Source organism: Gavia stellata, chromosome 18, assembly GCF_030936135.1.
Source record: "Gavia stellata isolate bGavSte3 chromosome 18, bGavSte3.hap2, whole genome shotgun sequence".
In the NCBI taxonomy this organism is placed as follows: Eukaryota; Metazoa; Chordata; class Aves; order Gaviiformes; family Gaviidae; genus Gavia; species Gavia stellata.
This window is the reverse complement of record NC_082611.1, coordinates 1,289,455-1,310,091: the sequence shown is the minus strand read 5'-3', so window position 1 is coordinate 1,310,091 and position 20,637 is coordinate 1,289,455. Positions and strand designations below refer to the sequence as shown.

General features: G+C 52.7%; 1 protein-coding gene across 2 annotated transcripts in view; it reads left to right on the top strand.

Annotated features, from left to right (window-relative positions):
* Positions 1-20,637, top strand: part of PRKCB (protein kinase C beta) — a 133,271-nt gene that overhangs the window by 91,039 nt on the left and 21,595 nt on the right. For both annotated transcript variants that reach the window (XM_059826663.1, XM_059826662.1), the window contains exons 9-15: positions 2,111-2,257; positions 8,585-8,758; positions 12,579-12,670; positions 13,620-13,682; positions 15,645-15,783; positions 19,054-19,134; positions 19,408-19,515. In XM_059826663.1, coding sequence (XP_059682646.1) covers positions 2,111-2,257; positions 8,585-8,758; positions 12,579-12,670; positions 13,620-13,682; positions 15,645-15,783; positions 19,054-19,134; positions 19,408-19,515 — 804 coding nt within the window. The remainder of the gene's footprint in view (positions 1-2,110; positions 2,258-8,584; positions 8,759-12,578; positions 12,671-13,619; positions 13,683-15,644; positions 15,784-19,053; positions 19,135-19,407; positions 19,516-20,637) is intronic.

Sequence of the window (20,637 nt, the reverse complement as noted above, 5' to 3'; positions counted from 1 at the left end):
GGACCTTTCGCCCTCCTGGCCAACCTACACGCTGAGCCTGTTTCATCAGGGAAGTCGCCTTGTGTTTACATCCTCATCTCGTCTCCTCTGAACGCACTGTCATGCTGCAAACGCAGGTCAAGTGCCAGACTGACTGTGACTGAAGCAGCCCCTCTCCAAACGCGGGCTCGGGAGCAGCTGTGGGCTGGGAGGGACCTGAAGTCGCTCTCACGCTTGGGTGCCGGGTGCTCGCCCGGGTGTCTGCCGGCGCTGCCGGCAACGCCGTGCCTGAAGCTGGCCAGTTTGCTGGGATGAAGCAAATGAAAATCCTCTTCCTTCCCCGCTCTTCGTGTTGCTCTCTTCCACTCTGCTCAGGACTGAGAGCCTTTCCCCGGCTTTGGCCAGTGTCTCAGTGAGTCCCGTGGCCGACCCCAGCGCCGCTGGGCTGCGGATGTGTGGGAGGATACGGGCTCGTCTGAAATGCAGAGGTGTGCTTTTAGGTGTCATTTAATGGAAGCGTGATATTGCCCTTGAATTTTATTACAGCTTATTTTCACAGAGGTTAATTTAGTGTCAAATCTCATCTGACAAGATTGTTTTTCAGCTGTGGTAGAGTATTTAGGAAGCTTGCACAGAATATGGCTGTTTTGCCTGCTGATAAGTACACGTTTCTTTTGGAGATAGCTTTGAAATACAATGAGGTGGGGATTGCGGAAGGCAAAGTTACTCAACACAGGGCTGGCTTTGTGGAGACGCAGAGGCTGCTCTTGTTCGGTCGCCCACGTTCGGATCCCGCTTTGGCCAAGTTCAATGAGCAGCCTTCAGTCGGTGCCAGAGCTGAAGGCTTCGGCTTCGGGCATGGTGAAGGGTCAGGGGTTGAGAGGTGGGGCGAGCGTCAAACCAGCAAGGACTCTGCTGCTTGTCACCTGAGCCGATTTGAAGGAAGATGCTCTGGCTGGGTATCCCCTTCTTTTGGGGACGCTGCTAAAGCCTGAAGATTACAGCGAGAAAAAACCCTCGTACTTCGGGAGAGGTGGCTGTTTCCTTTTCAGTGTATGCACTTTTGATGTTTGCAAATCCCGGAGACCATTCCTGTCGTTTCCAGCGCAGCAGTTCTTCAGATGTTTGTGGGTGCTGCAGGTGACCTTGAATGGAGAATTGTACAGCACGGAGAACCTTGCAAGAACCAATTAGCAGCAGCAAAGGCTTGGAGATTACTTGTGAGGCTCCTATCTGGAGGAGCTGCGAGCAGCAGCCAAATTGAACTGCTGGGATCGGGTTAATGGAATTTCATGCTAGACTGAGCTCAGTGCAAGCCTTACACTGTCGCGTATTTCTAAAAATTAAAACTGAATAAATTGTCAGATAGCTTTTACAAACTGTGGTTCAGCAAATTAGATAGCCCCTGGACCAATGAGGAGGTGCCGAGCCACTGATGGGAATTTGTGTTTAAAAACGTGGGGGTTTTGTGAGGCTCCTTAATAAGCAGTTGTGATTGCAGCAGCTCGCGCGATGGCTTGGGGATGCAGGAGGAGTGCTTTCTATTCCGGTTTGTTCAAAATGGATTTGTACCTTCCTACATTCAGCCCGAATTGGCGCGGGAGTGCGATTCCCTTCAATATCAGATAGTAACGGAGGTGGAGCTGGGTAAAAAGTCCTTTATTTTGCCTTAATATATTTATATTCACCTGTCCTTTTCTGGTGAGGTGAGAGACAGAAGCCAGCTTTGAGGAAAAAAAGCTGATTTAAGCCTCTGTTCCATACCTTGGATGACCTAGAGCATGTTCCAGGGCAGCTCCCCGGACACGCTCGCTGCCCTGTCCTGCTGCGGGGAGAGGGGTAACGGGGTAGTGGGCAGATGCGGTTCCCAGTCGCTCTCGCAGAGATTAACTGGGAACCAGCCAAACGGCACAGTGCGTTGGGGCTGATAACTTCTCCAGGGCCCTTCCTGGTGCTGTCCCTGGCACGCTTACAGAAAAGGTTCCCGTAGCTCAGGGTAGGGTTTGAGCTGGAAAAGAGCACGTTAGCGTGGGATTTCAGGAGCACTCACTGGTTTTATAATGACCTTTCTCCAGACTGTTTTCAGTGATTTTTTTTCTCTTTTCTCCCCATCCCATCTCCATCTTTGCAGAGAGCCAAGATTGGAACGGGGTCCAAGGCTGCAGATGAGAAGACAACAAATGCCATTTCTAAATTCGACAACAACGGGAGCAGAGATCGGATGAAACTTTCGGATTTCAATTTCCTGATGGTGCTGGGAAAAGGAAGCTTTGGGAAGGTGCGGTACAACATACGCCTTCGCACTCTCTGTATTTAACACACGTGTTTCTAGCGTTTCTGAGCTGTGGCCGAGTGTGGTCTGTCCGTGCTCTGCCTGGGAGCACTGGTGTCATGGTAATGGGAGCCCAGTTCGTTGGCTCCCTTCCAGACTGTGGGACTGCTGTGTCAAAGTGATGAAGACCTGAGATGTCTGATCAGATCACAAAAATCAGACACTTTTTTTGGGAGGCAGAGCGTGTACTGGGTCTTTAAAGCGCTTTTTTATTTGACCATTTTTTTTCTCTAATAATTACAAATACACATGAACATTTTAATTAACTTTCCAGGCCGGTTACGAGTGGTAACAGAATTTCATTCTTCTAGTAATTATGTGACTTGGAGCCTTGATTTTTCTTGGGGTCTTGCCAACTTTGTCATGATTTCCGTTAGAAATTCAGTCTTCGGGTGGCTGCTCGGGCTTCGCAGCCCGGAGCGGGCAGGGAGGTGGGCTGCTGTTGCTGTGCACTGGTGCGGTGTTTGCCGGTGTGGTGGATGGCCCGACAGCACTCTGGTTAGCGAATTGCCTTAATTGCAGGGAATATTGCTCCGCCTTTGGGCACCTCTCTTGGGCGGGGAGCGGAGGCAAGGAGGGAATGCTAGGGGAGCGATGCTCACCCATCGCCTGCCGAGCGCAAGGGGTGAACCACCTTTCACAGCCAGCTCCCATTCCCTCCCCAGCCTTTTGCTGCTGGCGTTTGAGCTCGGGGAGGTCCCAGCCTCTCTAGACGGGTGTTTGCTCCCTTTCTGGAGGTGGAGAGCTTAGAGATCCACTGAAACATCTGTGGCAGGAGGAGAACGGGGAGTTCCTGATGGTGCCCAGCATCCAGAGCATCAGCCTGCGGTTCTCCTGCCAGCGATGCCGCCGGGGAGGAGGCTGCCGTTACTCTGTGTTTTACACCTTTGCTGCGGGTTGGCAACGTAGGGGAGCGGGAAAGCCCCGGGCGTTGTGCCCGTGCTGCTGTCACTCAGTAATGTATACATACCCCTCTTCCCGCTTCGCTTTCGTCCCCTTTTCTCTCCCTCCCAACACCTAATGCCTTTTGAAGTCTATGCTTGGCATCTGGAAACTCTGTAGCTGTGTCATTCCCCCCCCTTTCTTTCTTTTAATTTGAGAAACGTTAGCAAACTCTTCAGTCGGCATCATGGCTTATATAAGGGAATGTGTGACAGAAACTGTTCCCTGGAACAGAATGTTATAAATATGCTAATTAGTGCTTATTAAAACAGCACGTTGGTTTCTACGGTTAGATGCAGCCGCAGCCTCACGTGTGCCTGCACCTCGCCGGCGAGCGCTCCCCGCAGCTCCCCTCCTGCCTCCCGGCATCCCGCTGCCGTCCCCTGGCGCGGGGACAGCGCGGTGGCACGGCGGAGGGTGCCCGGCTGCAGGGCCCTGCTGCAGAGGACGCCTTGCTACCTGCTGGTTGTGTGCCTGCGGGGAGGTGCCGGATGATTTGGAAGGAGCCAGGCAGAGGTGCGCAGATCCGTGCCGTGCCGGCGCTTGGCTGGTAGGCAGAGGAGCCCAGCGCTGCGGTCTCGGCTCCCGGCAGGTTCCCTGCCCTTGGCATGCCGAGCAGCCGGTCGCACCCGTGGCAGCGGTGTCCTTCTCCAGGGCTGGCACCGCCTGCTCCCGTGCTTGGCTGTATGCTGCCAGCCTCCCTCCTCCCAGTCCCTGCTGCTGCCGTTCAAGCAGGCTGTGAGAGCTCTTCCAGTATAATCACACTGGTTTAGTGAGTCTTTGTCTCAGGCATAAGCTTATTAACCCTTTGGCATCAGCAGCTCAGATTTACTGCTTAGTATTTTTCTCTCTCCACCACTACGGCTGTCCAGGGTCAGGAGTACCTACGTGTTGGCCTTGGTGGAGTTTAATAAACTTGCTTTCTCTACATTCAGCATCAAAATGTCTCCAGTTATTATGCTGGAGCATTCCCAAACAAATACTCTATATTACAGAAATAAATCGAGTTAAATATCAGCTTTTTCTGCACCAAAAAAAAAGAACACAGTCTACTTCCCAGAGAGTGAGCTGGCAGATGGAGGTCCCCACGGAGCCAGGCATCGAGGTTTAGGGGATGGAAAATAGCTCTAGTTTGGAAAATAGCTCAGGGACGGGGGCTCGGGCGTGCGTGGTCCCGGCTCAGTGTGTTCAGCCCCGCGACGCAGGGCGGCCCTTGGTGCCCTTGGTGGGCTGGGGTCTTCCTGGGCCGCCCCCGCTGCTGCCCGCCCCGGCCGCGGGGTCCGTCGGGGCCGCGGGCGCTGTAGCTGGTGACAGTCCCGCGCTGGGCTGGCCAGGGAGGGGAGATGTTCCTGACTGCAGAAGGCAGCACTTGGCACAGCCCACAGGGATTGCTTTGCTGTAATATAAATAGAGGGAAGTTAAATTATGTGGCTTGCTCATATTTTTGCAGCTAATCAATCTGTCATGCTATCAAGCTGACAATCTTTTCTGGGGGTTTTATGGTGTTTTTCTGAGCGGGGCTGATTCTTCTGCCTCTTTGCTTATGGATTAGAGTGCAATGGGAGACAGTTTTCATGTCCTATGATAATCTTCAAGCTATAAAATGCGTTCCTCTCCTCTCTTGGTATGAAACGTGGCAGGAGGGCTGGCAGTTGGTGCGCTCGGGCAGGGACTCGGTCTCTGACTTGCAGAGTTGTGCTCTGGCCCCTGGGCACGTGGTGAGGTTTGGGTGCGCGCTCCCTCCTTTGCCAGCGTGCATCTTGTGCTCAGCTCTGCTCAGGGCGTTACCAGACTGCGCTGGGTGCATCCGCTCGTTTGAATCTTTTTGTATTTACAGTGCAGTGGGGTCCCAATCTTTTTCTTTCCTCTCGGTGTCATTATCAGCCGTGCTGAAGCCTGCTCCTCGATGGCTGTGCTTCTCCTGAGATCTTTGCTGTACCCTCGCTGCAGTCACCATAGGAACTGCAGTGCCAGCGTGCTGGAGCCAGCTCTGAGCCAGCCCTTGGCGCGCCGAGAGCACCGAGCTTGGAGCAGGCTCCTCTGTGCAGCTGGATGGGCTGCGACTCCACGCTGCAAGCTGTCGCTCTGGCACCGCACCGCCGAGCTGCCGCGGACAGGGTCGGAGCGAGACGGAGTCGGAGAGGATCGCGTAAGCCCCCCAGGCTGCGAGCAGCCCTGTCTCCTGCTTGGAGAGCGGGCTTGTGCAGACTTTGTGCCCGTCGCTCAGGGTGCAGAAGGTGTTTTCTCGATTGGCTGTAGACCAGAGCCTGCAATCTCTTCTGCATATGCAAATCCACAGTAATTACAGCATCCTGAACGGCATTAGTCTCGATGTGCACTTCTGGAGCTGCTCGCTCTGCCAGCCCAGATGTGAGAGAGAGACAGAGTACTGAGTGGCTTTCAGCATCCCTCTGCACCCACCCAGACACACGCTCTCACACTCGGCCTCGTTGCTGTGGGTGTCGTGCAGCTGATTTTTAGGCAGCTGCAAAGTCCTTTTTGCCTTTCGCATTTCAGTAAAGCAGGGCTGGCTGGCTCAGCTGCTCGGGATTGCCATGTCATTGGGAAGCTACCGCATGAAACAGTCACAGTCCATATAAGCCCTAGAGCAGTTTTTTGCATTTAGCGTGGCACACCAGCCAACCTCTGCCTCTCACTGCGCTGACCGAGCGCGCTGGTGGTAGCCGCGTCCCCGGTTGGGTGGGAATTGCGCACTGACATCTCGGTGGCACCCACCGCTCTCTCTGGGGTTTCCTCCCGTGCAGCCACACTCCGATCGCCCCGGCAGAGCTCAGCTCCCCTATAGAGTTATTTACTACAGCCCAACCCTGTTTGCCAGCAGCTGATTTTACCTTCACATTTGATCTGTGTGTACCCCCAGGGAAGCCTCCTGGTGCGTTTATCCCCAAACACGCTCCGTTACCAACAACAGCGCTCTCTCCCCTGGGAGCCTCCAAGGAAAATGTCTAGAGAAGCACCAGGATGCTTTCCGAGCCCTGCCTGGCTCTGCAACCTCTGCTTCCAAAGGGGGCTCCTGCTGCCACCCCCCGGCCCCGGCGCGGTCCCTTCGGGGCAGTCGCGGATGCCGGGTTCAGAGGATCCCTGGTTTAGTTACTTTTTCTCTGAAAGGGTTGTGGATAGCGAGGTAGGTCTGCATATAACCGATACTGCAGCTAAACCACTTACTCCCAGGTGACAGTCTACATCTTCCCACAAACCGTGTTCTTGGGGTGGTCACTTCTCTTTTCCACCAACTCTGAGCTGCCAAAGCTCATCTGCTTTTATCGCTTAAAAATCAGCCCTGTTTTTTAGCACCTGCGCACGGTGACTTGTAAATCTCAACTCACATAAAAATGGTGAAGATAAATGGAGGCGATGAACTGAAACGGTTCAGTTTGTGCAGAATCGCAAGAGAGGGCAGAGGTGCAGACTCCACGTGGAGCTGCTGTGCCTGCTGCCCTGGCACCCTGTCCCGCGGCTGCGGGCAGGGCACCCGTCTGTCCGTGCCCGTGGGCACTCCTGCGAGGAGAGCTCGACTTGGTGCAGCGGGCTGTTGCAAGACACCTCAGGGAGCTGGTAGCAGGGAAGGATGAAGCACAGATCTGGTCCCAGTGCCTGTGACCTGCTGGGCTGCATCACAGCAGCACGCCGAGCTGCTCGGGGCTCCGGGTTCTCAACTCACTTCAAACATCAGCGAGTAAATAAATCAGTTACTGAAGTTGCTGACACGCTGTCAGTCTGCTTTTTAGCTCTGCTGACAGATGAGTGCGGCGTGTGGCCGCTGCAATCCTGGCCCTGCTGATGAAAATGTAAATGTCAGTGGCTTCTCCAAAGCACTTGGCGCTGAGGAGCCCCGATGCCTTTCCCGGCTAATCCTGACAAGCAGCGTGTCAAGGACAGCCAGCCTCTCCAGCGCCGCAGCCAAGCGCCTGAAACGAGCCAGAGCCCCATGTGCTTTCAAAAAGTACTCGTCCCCAGTGTACTGTTACTGTCACCCTAACAAGTGGGTGGGCACCCAAGACTTCAGCCCTCGGGCTGCGTCCCCTGCCTTGTCCCCAGCCCTTGGGCTGTGTCCCCTGCCTTGTCCCCAGTCCTCGGGCTGTGTCCCCTGCCTTGCCACCCCAGGGCTGGCACACCGCTGCCCTCTCCCCAAACCCCAAAGGGGCTGCTCTGCCCCGGGACAGGCTCTGTCCCCGCTCCAGCCCCCCGGGGAGGCTCGGGGCTCTGCGCGGGATCCTGGGCATTTTGCGGCGGGGAGCGCGGGGCTCCGGCCCTGTGTCATCTGCCTCGGGCTGACAAGAGGGTTAATTCCGCTGTCCTTAGTGTCTCAAAAGTCCTCTGTGAGACCCACTCGTGTTTCCTTTGCCAGTCTGCTACAGTCCGAAATGCATTTCACTTCCACCCTATTGATATTGACTTCTCGTAGTTTATTTTCAAAACCTCCAAACTCCTGTTCCTGATGTGACTGGAGGATTTCTGCAGACTCTTTCAAATGGGAAGCAATTCATTTCCACCGAGCACTCAGACCTAATGTGATGAGAGAGTGTGAGGAGGGAAAATGGAAAGCAAAGTGTGGTTTCAGAGTCCGTTTATTTTGTTGGCAGACCGAGGAGCAGCTTATGCTGATGGAGCGTGATGGATCAGTCTGGGGATCCTCACTGGGGCTGGTGTGATTAAGGAGGGAAATCTGCACCCGCAGAAGCAGTGCATCCCATTTATTGTAATAAAAAAACCTGCAAATGGGTGAAACTGGTTTAAAATGGGAGGGTGAATGGATTCTTCTGCATGAGAGGGGCTTCGGCTGGGTGATGGATTGGCATGTAATTGGGTTCTGATCACTGCGCGCTGTGGAGGGGGTGCGCGAGGCAGAGAAAACCTCGCTGGCTTTATTTCCTATTGGCTATATGCTAACTCTTTTCCACTTGAGGTTTTTACCACTTCGTAACTTGTCGGACTCTGTGTTCAAGCTCTTGACGCCCTCCCCCGATGCTGCTTGCACCCCGAGGGTGCCGAACCGGGGCCAGACTCGGGGCTGAAAGGTGATGAAGGGTGATCTGTGACTCGGGCATCAGCAAACCCCTTGGGCTGGGTTCCTCGAGGTGATTAGGTGGCGAGGAAATAGAGGTGTTACTTGTTAGGGTTCCTAAATAATTTTGGAAATACTCCTGGTAGCTTTCTGCATCATTTGGCACCTGAATCTCTTTTCAGGACTATAATGGGAGTCACAGGATAACAAGCAAGCGGTTATTTTTAACTATGGGCCATGGCAAGCTAGAAGCATTGCAGATCCACCTTTTCCTTCATCCTGCGTGTGTCCTCTCCCTTGCGCAGGTGATGCTGGCGGAGAGGAAGGGCACCGACGAGCTCTACGCTGTTAAGATCTTGAAGAAGGATGTCGTTATCCAGGACGACGACGTAGAGTGCACGATGGTTGAAAAACGCGTCCTGGCTCTCTCCGGGAAGCCTCCGTTCCTGACCCAGCTCCACTCCTGCTTTCAGACGATGGTACGTGCCGCTGCCGCAGCCTGTCCCTGGGGAAAGGGCGGAGTGGACTGGGGACCCTGCTGGACCCTGGACACTGAGCGGGGGGAGTCTGACACCTTGCAAAATGGATTTTAGTCGCTTGGCTTCAGTGGTGAGTTTGTGGGCAGAAAGCCTCTTCTAGAGACCCAGTGTCCCCAGTTATCCAGCACCAGTGCCTTTCGGGGCGGCTGCGGGGCGCCCAGGAGCTGTGTGGATGGAGCCATAGGGACTTCTGCCCTGGTCACCTATTTTAGCTTCTCGAAACGTGCCTTTGCTTTTATTCGTGTTTCTTTTCTGGATATACATCGCTACACTTGCAAAAGCGGCCATGTATTTTCTGCCTTGGCAACCTCACAACTTGTCCAATTTGTTTGCAAAAATGCCTCCGTGAACAAAACGTGTTTGTGTGTTAAACCGGAGGCTGTAATGTACAATATCTGCACCCCTGAGATTTTTTCATCAGGGAGCTGTTGATGGTGTTAGACGAGATTTCCAGCCCCTCAGGTGGCCCTCCCGCCCGTCGTGTCCGTTATGATTCGGTAGCAAAGTGCTGCGCTCTGCCTCAGGATTCATTCTTGTGGTCAAAAACCTGAGTAGAGAGTGACACCCAATACAAACCGCAGGAAATTCTGTTTGAAATGGGGATGCGATTGAGTTTGTACAAATGAGAAGCGGGGAGGGGGCGTGGGGAAGGGGACAGGGGACCTTTAAAGCGATCTCTGCCCAGCCGTCGAGCAGCCTGTGAATGAAAACGTCCAGGTACATGTCAGCGGGAGCAGGGAGAGGGACTCAGCAGAGTCCTTTAGAACGATGACAATGCTATCCAGGAGGATTACATTTTAATATTATCCCAGAAATTTCATTTACCAAACACATTCAGTGTATTTAAAGCCTGCGGACCAGCTTTGCAGCACAGTAATCAAAATGTGGCAGGAGAAGCTATTTCACACAGCATCTCTCTGGCATCTGAAGTGAGTCAGCGCAGGATTATTCCTGGCAGACCTATAGTAGCTTAATAGTAATCGTATTTGTAATGTAATCAAAATGTATAGCATGGTGTATTATCAAATGCTGGCACAAAGCACTGTGATTTCTGGGAGCACAGTCCCCAGCACGCCTCTCAGCCGGGGCTCTTCGTTCAGCCACTGGTGGGAGAGAGGAAAGCCCTAAATCTGCGTTTTTAAGAAAACATGAAGATGAGCAATGAGAGCGCTCCTGCCTGGGCCAGAACAATGAGAGAAGCCTTAGCCCCGTGCGGGACCCGGGGGTGCTCTGCCCCAAAGAGGTGCTGGGTCAGAGCCTGGGCTCCTGGGGGGTGGGGGAGACCCGGGTGTCCCCGGGTGAGCCATGCCTTCGCCGACAGCCTCCCTTCCCTCTGGGGCTCAGCAGCAGAGGGCACAGCAGCAGCAGTGACCCTGAGAAATGACAGATGACGGGTGGATGGGGGACTGGGCTGTTGTCCTGGCTCTGACTCGTGCTGGCAGCGCGGAGTCAGGCAGGAGAAGGGCCCAAGGAGTGGTTAATTAGGAGGAGGGCATTGGGAGGAGCGCGGGGAGTTGTGTCTTGGCTGCCCAAGGAAGGGGGGGTGTTCTACCAGCTCCATGCAAGTCTCTGCAGGGGGTATTTACATTTCTGTAACTTGCTGTTGCTCAGCGAGTTCGGATACTCCAGACTTGGCCAGACCCCGTCCTTTTCTGCCATAGACAAGAGCCAGGGCAGCTTTCCGTATCCATCCCTCTCTTCCAGCCTGGAGGCTGGCCAGCCATCTGGCTGCTTTATTCATGGTGTGGTTTTTTCTTCTCTGAAGCACCAGCATTCTCTTCTCCACCCAAATGAGGAAAGCTCAAATCCTGCTTTTAGAGCTCAGCTGGCTGTTTCAAGAGACCATCTTTTTGATATTCTTCCTTCTTAAAGCTGATCGATATATTTAGGAAACAGCTGCGAAGGAGCACAGTATTGCTCTGCTTTCCAGTTACTCTCACAGGGTGACTAGCGTGACAGTGGCTGCTGAAGGTGACTTTGCCTGCCTGATCGCTGAACTGGATTGATGCCTTGGCAGAGGCAGTCATTTACAGAGGGGTGTGCTCCGAAATTCCCAGTCATCTGATAAGCTGAAATCTCTTCTCTATCCCATCAGTGCCACATGTTTTACATAGCCTGATTGCCCCTTCGGTACCGTATTGAATTACCTCGGAGGCCGCCCCGCTGTCAGGGCGGGCTGTGCGCGGTGGGCTGTGCTGCGCCCACCCCGGGTGGAGGAGCTGATTGCCCGAGTTACTCCGTAGCCCTTATTATGGTAATGCTCATATCTGCGTACCTTCTGGGCTCCTTGTCCTTACTGTCTTAAAAGCAGGGCAAGGTTTATTTAAGGAGGAAATGAAGAATGGGAAATATTAGGAATTATTGTGTAATACTGCCAGCCCGAAGCTCTCGCAGTGCTCCAGCCTTTGTGTGTCTCCTGCCGTGGTGCGGGGCTGGGGCGAGCCCCGGGGTGTCGTTGGGCTCCTGTGCATCGAGGCCCCACGACTGGTTTCTGAAGGCTGCGGAAAGTTGCTCATTGTAAGAAGGTGACTCAGGCTTGGTGTTACGCAGCGCTTTGCTGTTCTCGTCTATAACTAACTGACACGCGCACAGGTCGGAGCGCAGATGTCTGCTGGCAGGGAAGATCCGCTCGGACGGCAGTCTGTGTCCCAATCCTGCATGCACGCCGGTGGTCCGGAGCCGGCGCTTTTCCCTCCCCCAAAAACGTCCTGCGCTCTTGGCAGGTTCAGGTTGGTGGGTTTGGCAGTCTTGCACGATTTTCTTCGCAGCCACTTCTCGTTAAAAAAAAGAGCTGTGAAATGTCAGAGGACAGCAGCATTTCAAGGGCACGGATTCCCCAGGGTAAAGGTGTCGCTGGTGCGGAGCTCCCGCTTGCCCAAATCTTGCGTCTCCCAGGAGTTGCAGGGCTCGTGCTAGAGCTCTGTTCGAGATGCGGCATGATAAGATCCAGCTGCTTTTGTTTTATTAATCCACAGTTCTGAGCTTTGTGGGAACGCTCGGGTCTTGTTTATTGCCTTGTAGCTCTCCTCGGGGTTGATAATGGCCCACGCTTTCTCAAATTTCTAGCAATGTTTAGAGGACTGGGCTTAAATGTAGCAGGACTAACGCTAGCAGCGAACGCAGGAGCGGTGCTGTGCGTGCAGCCCCCTGGCCAGCGGCCCCAGGGCAGCGCACGGTGCAAGCCGGAGCCTGCCCCTGCACGCGGCTTGGCTCTCCCTGGGGACAGCGCGGGCCAGAGAAACACACATCGCTTCAGAAGCTTACTTGGGAATGTCGCACGTCCTCCTGGCGCCGGGCCGAATCGCAGCGGTCACTGCCTGCGCAGGGAGGCTGGTCCCCATCGGAACCGCTCACGTCTCTAACTGAAGCCGTGCAGTGCCTGGGGAAATAGCAGCAAGGAGCTGTCTGATCAAACACCCCACAAAATGGGCTCAGTGAAGAGTGAGAGCAAATTTATTAATGGGAAGAGAAAAACCTCTGTTTTAGGAGTTCCTCCACTTGCCTTCTCCATCGGATCTATCTGCAAAGGTGCAGAGCTTAACCCCAGAGCAGAGCATTGGAAAGGAATTAGTACATCTGTCTTACAGGCTCTGTATCAACACGAGCTCCACCTGCACCCCGTGGGGAGGGCAATGGTGATAATTGTATTGCCATGAAAAATGTAGACTGGAGCTGTCGGTTGCCTTGGTCCTTACTTCTGACCCCTGCAGATTCCCTGCTCTAATAATTCTGCTGCTAATTGTTTGCTTTTTTTCTTTAGGATCGCTTGTATTTTGTGATGGAATACGTGAATGGTGGGGACTTAATGTACCAGATCCAGCAGGTTGGGAGGTTTAAGGAGCCACACGCTGTGTAAGTTCAGTAGTCCTAGTTTGGCACCTTCAGGGTAGGTATTTGATGTCCCCTTGTCATGTAGCTGGACATATAGTCCAAGGCACAGGCTTTTGTGGCACGAGTCCTGGCCAGAAAGGAAGGGCAGCAGGAATCGAAAGATGCAAGATGGTTCTTTGCCTGGTGCCAAGGATGCTGGTGCCTCCAGATCATCCTTGGGATACATGGCACTTGTTGATAAGTAAATAATAAACCATAAAAGCACCAGGCGGGGAGGTTTGGAGGCTTCCTGGGACACACCGGCAGCAGCCGGTGAGCTCCCAGCCGCTGTGCTGCCAGCACGCCTCTGCTCTGCCCCTGCCCTTCCCCAGCATATGAGAGGGACATTGGGTCTTTGGCTCCTCTACTGGGGTTGCAACCCGAGTGTGAACGGGTGGCTTTTGGCTCCTGCTTCCTGTAATCTGGGCAGAGCAGAATGTGCTCGTGAAAGCCTTCATATGCTTAAATAAAGACCACAAACAGTGAGCAGAGCCCGGAGGGGTTTGAACCTGTGTTTTGCACTCTGGCAGAGTCCTCCAGGACCCAGAATATTCTTTAAAGAAAGCAGTGGCAGTGCCTGTTATCTCCTCGGCCTCCCCGAGATGACAGATAACTTTTCAAGCCGCATTGCCAGCACACAGTAACGAACAGCCGTAGATCCCAGCTCTTGCTTAATGAGAATTTGTGTAACGAGAAGTGACAGCCCCCTGCTAGCCCACAGCAACCCGATCACATCTCTGCCCGATACGAGCGGAGGGTGGGTCGTCTCATTCTTATGTGATACTTGTCTGGTATTTTTATGCTGTGGCTGTCTTCATCCTTTGGTCATGTATGCCCAATGCGTTTTGTTTAGTGCGATTGGATGTGAAAGGTTTTCATTTTGATTCATCTCCTTTAATTATCGGTCTTCCTTTTAAATCTTTCATTTCAGATTCTACGCAGCAGAAATAGCCATCGGCCTCTTCTTCCTGCAGAGCAAAGGCATCATTTATCGGTAGGTGAGCAAGTTCCTCCTTCCTCTCTTCCCCCGAGAACTCCAGCCAGAGCGGCGGAACCACCGCGATGCTCTGCCGGGCTCCTGCAGCCCCGCTGCCGGCTCTGCCACGCAGCGACCGCCCGTGGGGCTCTCCTCCCTTCTAGTGCCACAGATGGGGCCTGGCAGCTGCCCGTCGAGTATGCACACCCGAAACAGAGCTGGGAGCCTCGTAGCATCGCTGGTTTTTGAGAAGGCTCTTGTCTTTGTCCCCGTTTTATAGGAAGGCAGCTTTGATTCCTCTCTTGCCTCTGTTTCATGCGTTTCTCTCCATATGACACAAATGCTCACTGGCAGCATGGACCGATTCTGAGCCATGTATTTTGCTGCAGGGCACTGTTTTCTTACCATTAACACTGGAGTAAGTGCTTATGAATGGCTTATTCCGAGATCTGCAGTGCAAGTCTGTCACTTCTGGTTCAGACGCTAAAAATTCTTTTCCGTTCACGATGTGATTATAGCATCCAGCGTTAGCTAGGTTACTGCCAAGTGCTGGACCGGGCTCTGAGGCTGCTGGTTGAGCACTGAAACTAGTGTACTGCTGCTCTTCCCCGCTCGGGAGTATTCCCAGAGCCCAAGGTAGAGCAGAGCATCCTAATGAGTGTCAGATACCATTAACTGCTTTGCGAAAAGAAATGCCAGCTGTGCTACTGAAGTTATGAGATGCTGAAGACTGTTCCAAAGATGAAAGAAGTGGAGCAAACCTGACGTGAGGGATGTTTTTTGCCATCAGCCGCTACAGAGAGATTCTAGGTCTGCTGGTCCCCAGCGCCCCTTCTTCCTTCCTTCCTCCGAATCCAAATCCAGGCTGGTGTCCGTCTGCCTTTGGCCCATCAGGGTTCTAAGCACTGATGCAATAACTGGAAAAAACAGTCTTAAAACACAGCAAGAAGTTGTGAATTATGCAGTCCCTTCTATTGGGCTCTTACTTCACAGAGCTAAGCCTCATGCACCGTGCAGCCCCAGGGGTATCTCAGCCAGGGGTCTCTAAGAAGAGGGCTCACGCAGACACGGTGTGCCCTTCGCGCCAGCGACGTGCGCTTGCTCCTCACCTGCAGACGAGGGGTGCAGCTGGGCAGAGCTGCAGGGACCGGGCTGGCCGAGCCGACCGGTGGGCAGGGCACAGCTTGTGCCTGCACCAGCCTGCCGCCCTGTCACCTGCCTTGTCACTTAATGTCGCCCTCGGGCAAGGGTAGTCTTGCTCCGATATTGAAATGGAGACCTTTGAGTAATGCTTTACTGTACAGAGCATAAGCCAGGAATGGCACGGATCACAGAACTGCATGGTGCTTACATGGCTGGTAACGTCTAAATGGCACCTGAAATACTGAGTGTTTGCTGCAAAACTGTCCTTCAGGCTGGAGCACCCACCTCGGGAGGGGCCGGTCAGGGCTGGGAGTTGGATCGGGAGCTCTAGAGCTGAAACCGTCTCCACAATTTGAGCAAAGCTCCTGCAGGGTTGGATATAACTAACAGATACTCTGTGGACGAGGATCAGAGAGAAACGCGGTTGATTTGTATTTTCGTGGGGGAGCATAGCATAGGTGATGCAGGGACTTCTGCTGAGTAGGTACTTCTTCATTGCTGGTGAGCTGTAAGTATACTTTGATTTTCATAGGTGCAAAAAAAAAAAAACTATTAAACCTGTCTCCCTGCTAGATGAGAGCATTTTCCGTCATACACTTAAAAGTGATTTGCCCAGCATGGTGTTCCTGTGGGTTAAAAGTAAAATAAACACTTCGTCCTGACAGATCTCTGACTTACTTTTACTCATTTCCCCAAACATTATCCTACAAAGAGTCTGGGTGTGAGGCGAAGCCAGAGCTGACTCACTGGTGAGCACCTGGAGTCAGGAGACTTGTGTCTTTGCTGGGTGGCTTCACAGGTGCTCTTTTGTGTCATTGTTTTGCTTTCTCTTTGTAGAGACCTGAAGCTGGACAACGTGATGCTGGATAGCGAGGGGCACATAAAGATCGCAGACTTTGGCATGTGCAAGGAGAACATCTGGGACGGGGTGACTACCAAGACCTTCTGCGGCACTCCAGACTACATTGCGCCTGAGGTAGGGGATGCAGAAGGGCGGTAGATGCTCCATACATGTTTTGGCAGCCTGCCTGATGCCCTTTTCCATGGGGTGACTTTGCTTTGGGCAGCTTTCTGAGAGAAACAGGGACATTAATGAATTCACTGTCAGCCTGGAAAGTTCATCCCCTCAACACTGTCCGTCCCCCCAAAGGCTACAGCTACCTTCAAGGAGGCAGTGATGCTGGATCTGCCTCTCTGTTTGGCTGCATGCCCCGCTTCTGCCTCAAAGTACAGAAAATCCTCCGTGCTGGTCTCCCTGCAGTGTTTTCCCTCTCTGGGTGTCGTTCCCGTGTCTGTGCTGCTGGCGTTCCCATGTCTGTCTGATCCTTGGCGCACGCAAACCCACCAAGGGCTGCTCCTCGCGCGCTTCCTTGCTCCTGGAAAAGATGAGCCCAGGAGCTCGGCTTTGCCCCTCGCTGCGTGTGACAGCCGCTTCCAGCACAATGCGACCGGTGGGGAAGAACGGAATTATCAGTGGATGGTGCTTCCATGTGAAGTGGAAATCTTTAGATCTCTCCAGCTTGCTACTTGCAAGCGAGGGCTGCGTGCCTGATGAGGAGAGGCTCCCTACCTACAGCTCTAGGTCACGCCAAAATTATTTTGTATTTGGTTATTACTTATGTGATGGAGTCACATATGACACTTACATGAAGTGCTGTATGGGCGCAATTTAATGTCAGACTCGTGAAATTCAGGTAGGTAATTATTCCCAAATGCCTGTTCCCTTAACATAAAAGTATCCCTCTAAAATCTTCTCACTCTGCTGAATTTTCAATGATGAGATTAATATTTATTCATTTAAATATTTTAGAGAAAGCGATTCTCTTTGCCTAGGACATAGATGCACTTCTATGCTAAACTACATTGTGTTTTGCTGCAGCCTGAGAGGGTCTTAATTACTCATTCAAATGTGTATTACATATCCTCGTCCTAACAAGATTAATACTGGTGTCCTGTTGGTACACAGCTCAGTTGCTGTGTGTGATTAATACTCTTTCAAAGCAGGCCAAATGACCGGTTCTCTTGGTATCTGCCTGAGCATTATCACTTAAACTCTTCATTTTCTTCTGCTTGCTCTAATTTTTTTTTTTTCCCCAAAAGAAAACCAGAAGATGGAAAATCAGGGTGCAGATCACTACAGCACCCTGGAACGGTGTTAAAGCCTGCTACCAGTGGGTCTCAGGGTGAATATACACATCCCCTGCTCTGTAAACAGAAGTAGGGGGTATACAGTTCTGGCGTGCTCTCCTGCTGCGCGGCCGAGCCCGCGGCAGAGCCGGGGTCCCCGCGTGGAGCTCCGCTCCGGGGCCCTTCTGCTGGACCGTGCTTCCTCCCGTTAGGAAGCTGCAGTGTGCTCAAGCCAACATGTCTTCAGGGTAAAAGTGTCCTGTGATTTGCTTGACCCATTTTTAGGGCTTTTTCTGTTCTAAGACACAGCTCTGCGTGCCAAGGTGACTGGTACTGAGTGCAAATGACCCCACGTGTATAATCTCTGAACAAAACGTGTTCTTCGGCTGTTGTGTTTTGACCTTCCCTATGTGCAGTCGGCGACTTCCATTTACAGAGGCTGCTTTTCTGCAAGGATTTCTTCTAGGTACTCTTTCCTTTCAAAGGCCTTTATGGCATGAACGGTTCACACCTAAATTTCCCAGAACACTCGTAAATCATCTAAAAAAGAAGTGGGACGAACTTCAAGTGCGCTCGGTCGAGGAATTTCAGAGCTGAAACTCAACGTCTGATCTCAGCAGGAAGGGTCACCCACACCCGGCCTGACCGCAGGACACTGTCAGGGCACTCGGAGTCGTGTCACCGCGGCTGGAGACGTGGCTGGACCGGGACTCCACAGAAGAGAAGACTGGCATCAGTCTTGCTCTCTAACCTTGCCTTGGTGCCGATGCTTTCACAGGACGGAACTCGTCTTTTCTTAGGTGGGGTGGCCGCACCTGACCTGCATCTTGACGTACCTCCTGGTCGGACGGCGCTGGATGCTGCGGAGGTCTTTTGCAAGGAGAGGGGCAGCTGAACATGAGGACCCCTGAGGGTGCAGGCATTGCCCGCAGCCACGGAGCCGCGGGGCCGGAGCCTTGCTCGGGAGCAGGGGCCGCGACGGCAGGAGCTGGGGCCGGATTGCTGTGTACATTCTCCTGTGATTAGCATGCGATTTGCATTTGTGCTTCAGTATAGGGATCTTTGCAGAATAGAATTCTGTAATTAGGATGAATAAATTGTGTAATTGTTTTGCGTTAGGTAACAGATGGCAAAGCCCAAGGCCTGTCAAACCCCAAACGCTGAAACGACGCCCAGCAGCAGCAACCCAGCCAATAAACCGGAGCTTGAAAGACCCTTCAAAGCAGAAAGGTGCCTGCGGGAGCCCGGCTCCTTCTGCGGTCCCTGGGTCGGCCCTGTCACCGCTCCTCTCGGGTCTGGCCGCAGCCTCCCGCCGGCGTGCGGGAGGGCGGAGGGACCCCCGTGCTGAAGGGTGGCTTTGCTGCAGGGCCGTATGATTATGAAATTTGGGGTGTTTCAGATTTTGCAGAGTAAATCATGGAAAAATACAAAAATTCATGTTTTGGTGCCTTATCCAAAATAAATGTTGATATTTTTAAATTTAAAGAAAAAAAACAAACCCCAGTTAGGTCTGAACTCCAGAACAACCACATTGCTCAGGTAAGGGTAGGGCTGTTGGATATTAGGTTATTTTGTAAGGAATGTTCTGCAATAAATAACAGAAAGCAAACTGGCAGCCTGGAACCCAGAGGGGTTTGACCACCCACATGCTGCAAGTCTGGTTTAAAGGGCCACGTACCATCCACGGAGGGGCAAACTCTGTGTTCTGATTTCAAACCAACTGCACTGAAGTCAGCGGAAAAAATCCCAAAGTGCATCACGGGTAAGCAAGAGCGGCTGCTGCTCCTGCGCCACCGCGCCTGGCTGCGATGAGTCTGCAAGAGCACAACAAAGATGCTAGAGTTTCAGCTGAATCAGAATGAATCTGTCTGAAATCACAGCGAGTATTCTGGGTTTTCCTAATATTTAGTGCACATCTGAAGGCTGATGATTTTTTAAAGTTACTGAACCCTTTGCCTATCATGCGTTCTGTTTATAATTGCAATTTCCCACCATTCAGGGACTGGTGTCTCGGTAAATAACCTTGTCCTTTTGACCTGGACTACAGCTTGAAATTAGTTTGCATTGTGCCAACAGGTTAAAATTGGGAGTGTAATCCTGCTGTTTGTGTTGTTTTCAGATAATTGCTTATCAGCCCTATGGGAAGTCTGTGGATTGGTGGGCATTTGGAGTCCTGCTCTATGAAATGTTAGCTGGCCAGGTAATTGAATTTTAATTGATTCCTATGGGACTGTGTTAAATTCTGTTGTGAGCATATGCTGACGTGTAATTTGTTTTGTCGCTGGCACACGGCAGGAGGCCATCTCCTCGGTGCTGGAGACGAAGCCGTGGATGCAGCCCCAGGGACTGTGGGGCTGAGACACGAGTCACCGCGCGGCGCAGCCGGGGCTGGTTTCATGGCTGAGGATCACAGCAGCAAACGGAAGCTCAAAGACCAAGAAATGCCACTGAACCTCTGTTTGCTTTGCTCTAGGCTCCCTTTGAGGGAGAAGATGAAGACGAGCTCTTCCAGTCCATCATGGAGCACAACGTAGCCTACCCCAAGTCCATGTCCAAGGAGGCAGTGGCAATCTGCAAAGGGGTAAGGGCTGGCCTTCGATTTCTGGGAGGCGGGAGAGGTGCAGCTGGTGGGCACAGTGCTGTCTGTGCACCTCCGGCAGTCCTACAGGCGCGGGGGCCCCAAGCCCCTCCTTGGCGCTCCTTGGCCCTCCTTGGCGCTCCTTGGCCCTCCTTGGTGCTCCTTGCCTTCCTTGCCCCCCCTTGCCCCCCTTGCCCTGGTCCGGGCTGCAGGTTCCCGGCACAAGGGCAATCTGGCAAAACTCAGTCGTGTCCCGGTGCCCGTGCTCTCTGCTCTGAGAACCACAACTTGTGCTGCTTCATGTATACGTACTGAAAACCATTAAAAGTAACGCCTAGATCCTTTCTGTGCTGTTACGCCAGACTGAGCAGAAACACGGTAAGACTTGAGGGCTGGTCTGTCTTTGCTCAGGTGAAGGGCAGGAGAAAATCAGAGTGTTGGGTGGGATGTGGGAGTTGAGGGCATCTGCCCCGAGACCCTCCTCCCCGTTCGGTGACAACAGGGGAGCTTTATGCGTCTTTGCCTGAAAGAAGAATGATGCCTAGAGAAAATGAATGTGATTTCTAAATAGTTTCCCTAAGATCAGATGCAAAGCCTTCATCCTGCAGAGGTTTCCATTTAGCTCTGGTGAGTCGCCCTTTAGGGGCACCCGAAGGTCAGCGCTGCGTGCGTCTCGGCTGGGTTATTATCATAGCTCTTAAATTGCAGTGAAGCTCTGCGTTGCCCAGTGTCCTGAGCTCTCTGTGGACTGAGCCTCGGCAAGACTTAAAAGCAGTCTGGATTCATTTGGGTTGTGACGAATGAAGGCTGACTGGGTCCTGAAGCTATGCCTGTGGTTATCGCTCAGGACTGAGCCTCATCTCAGCCAGCCGGTGTCAAACAGTGCTATAAATATGTGTTTGTGTAGGAACTTAAAAAATGTTTGCTTTTAATACTTAATATTTAAAATATCTGAATGTTCTATATCTCAAAATAGTGTTTCTATCTACAAATGACACATCTCGCGCTTAGCGCTCCCACTGCGGCATTTCAAAGCCTCTTTCCGGTGTTGCCAGGATTCAGAGCCGGTGTTAAAGAGGAGCATTCGCTCGTCCCGTGGGGAAAAGCTGCTGCAGGAGTTCCCCG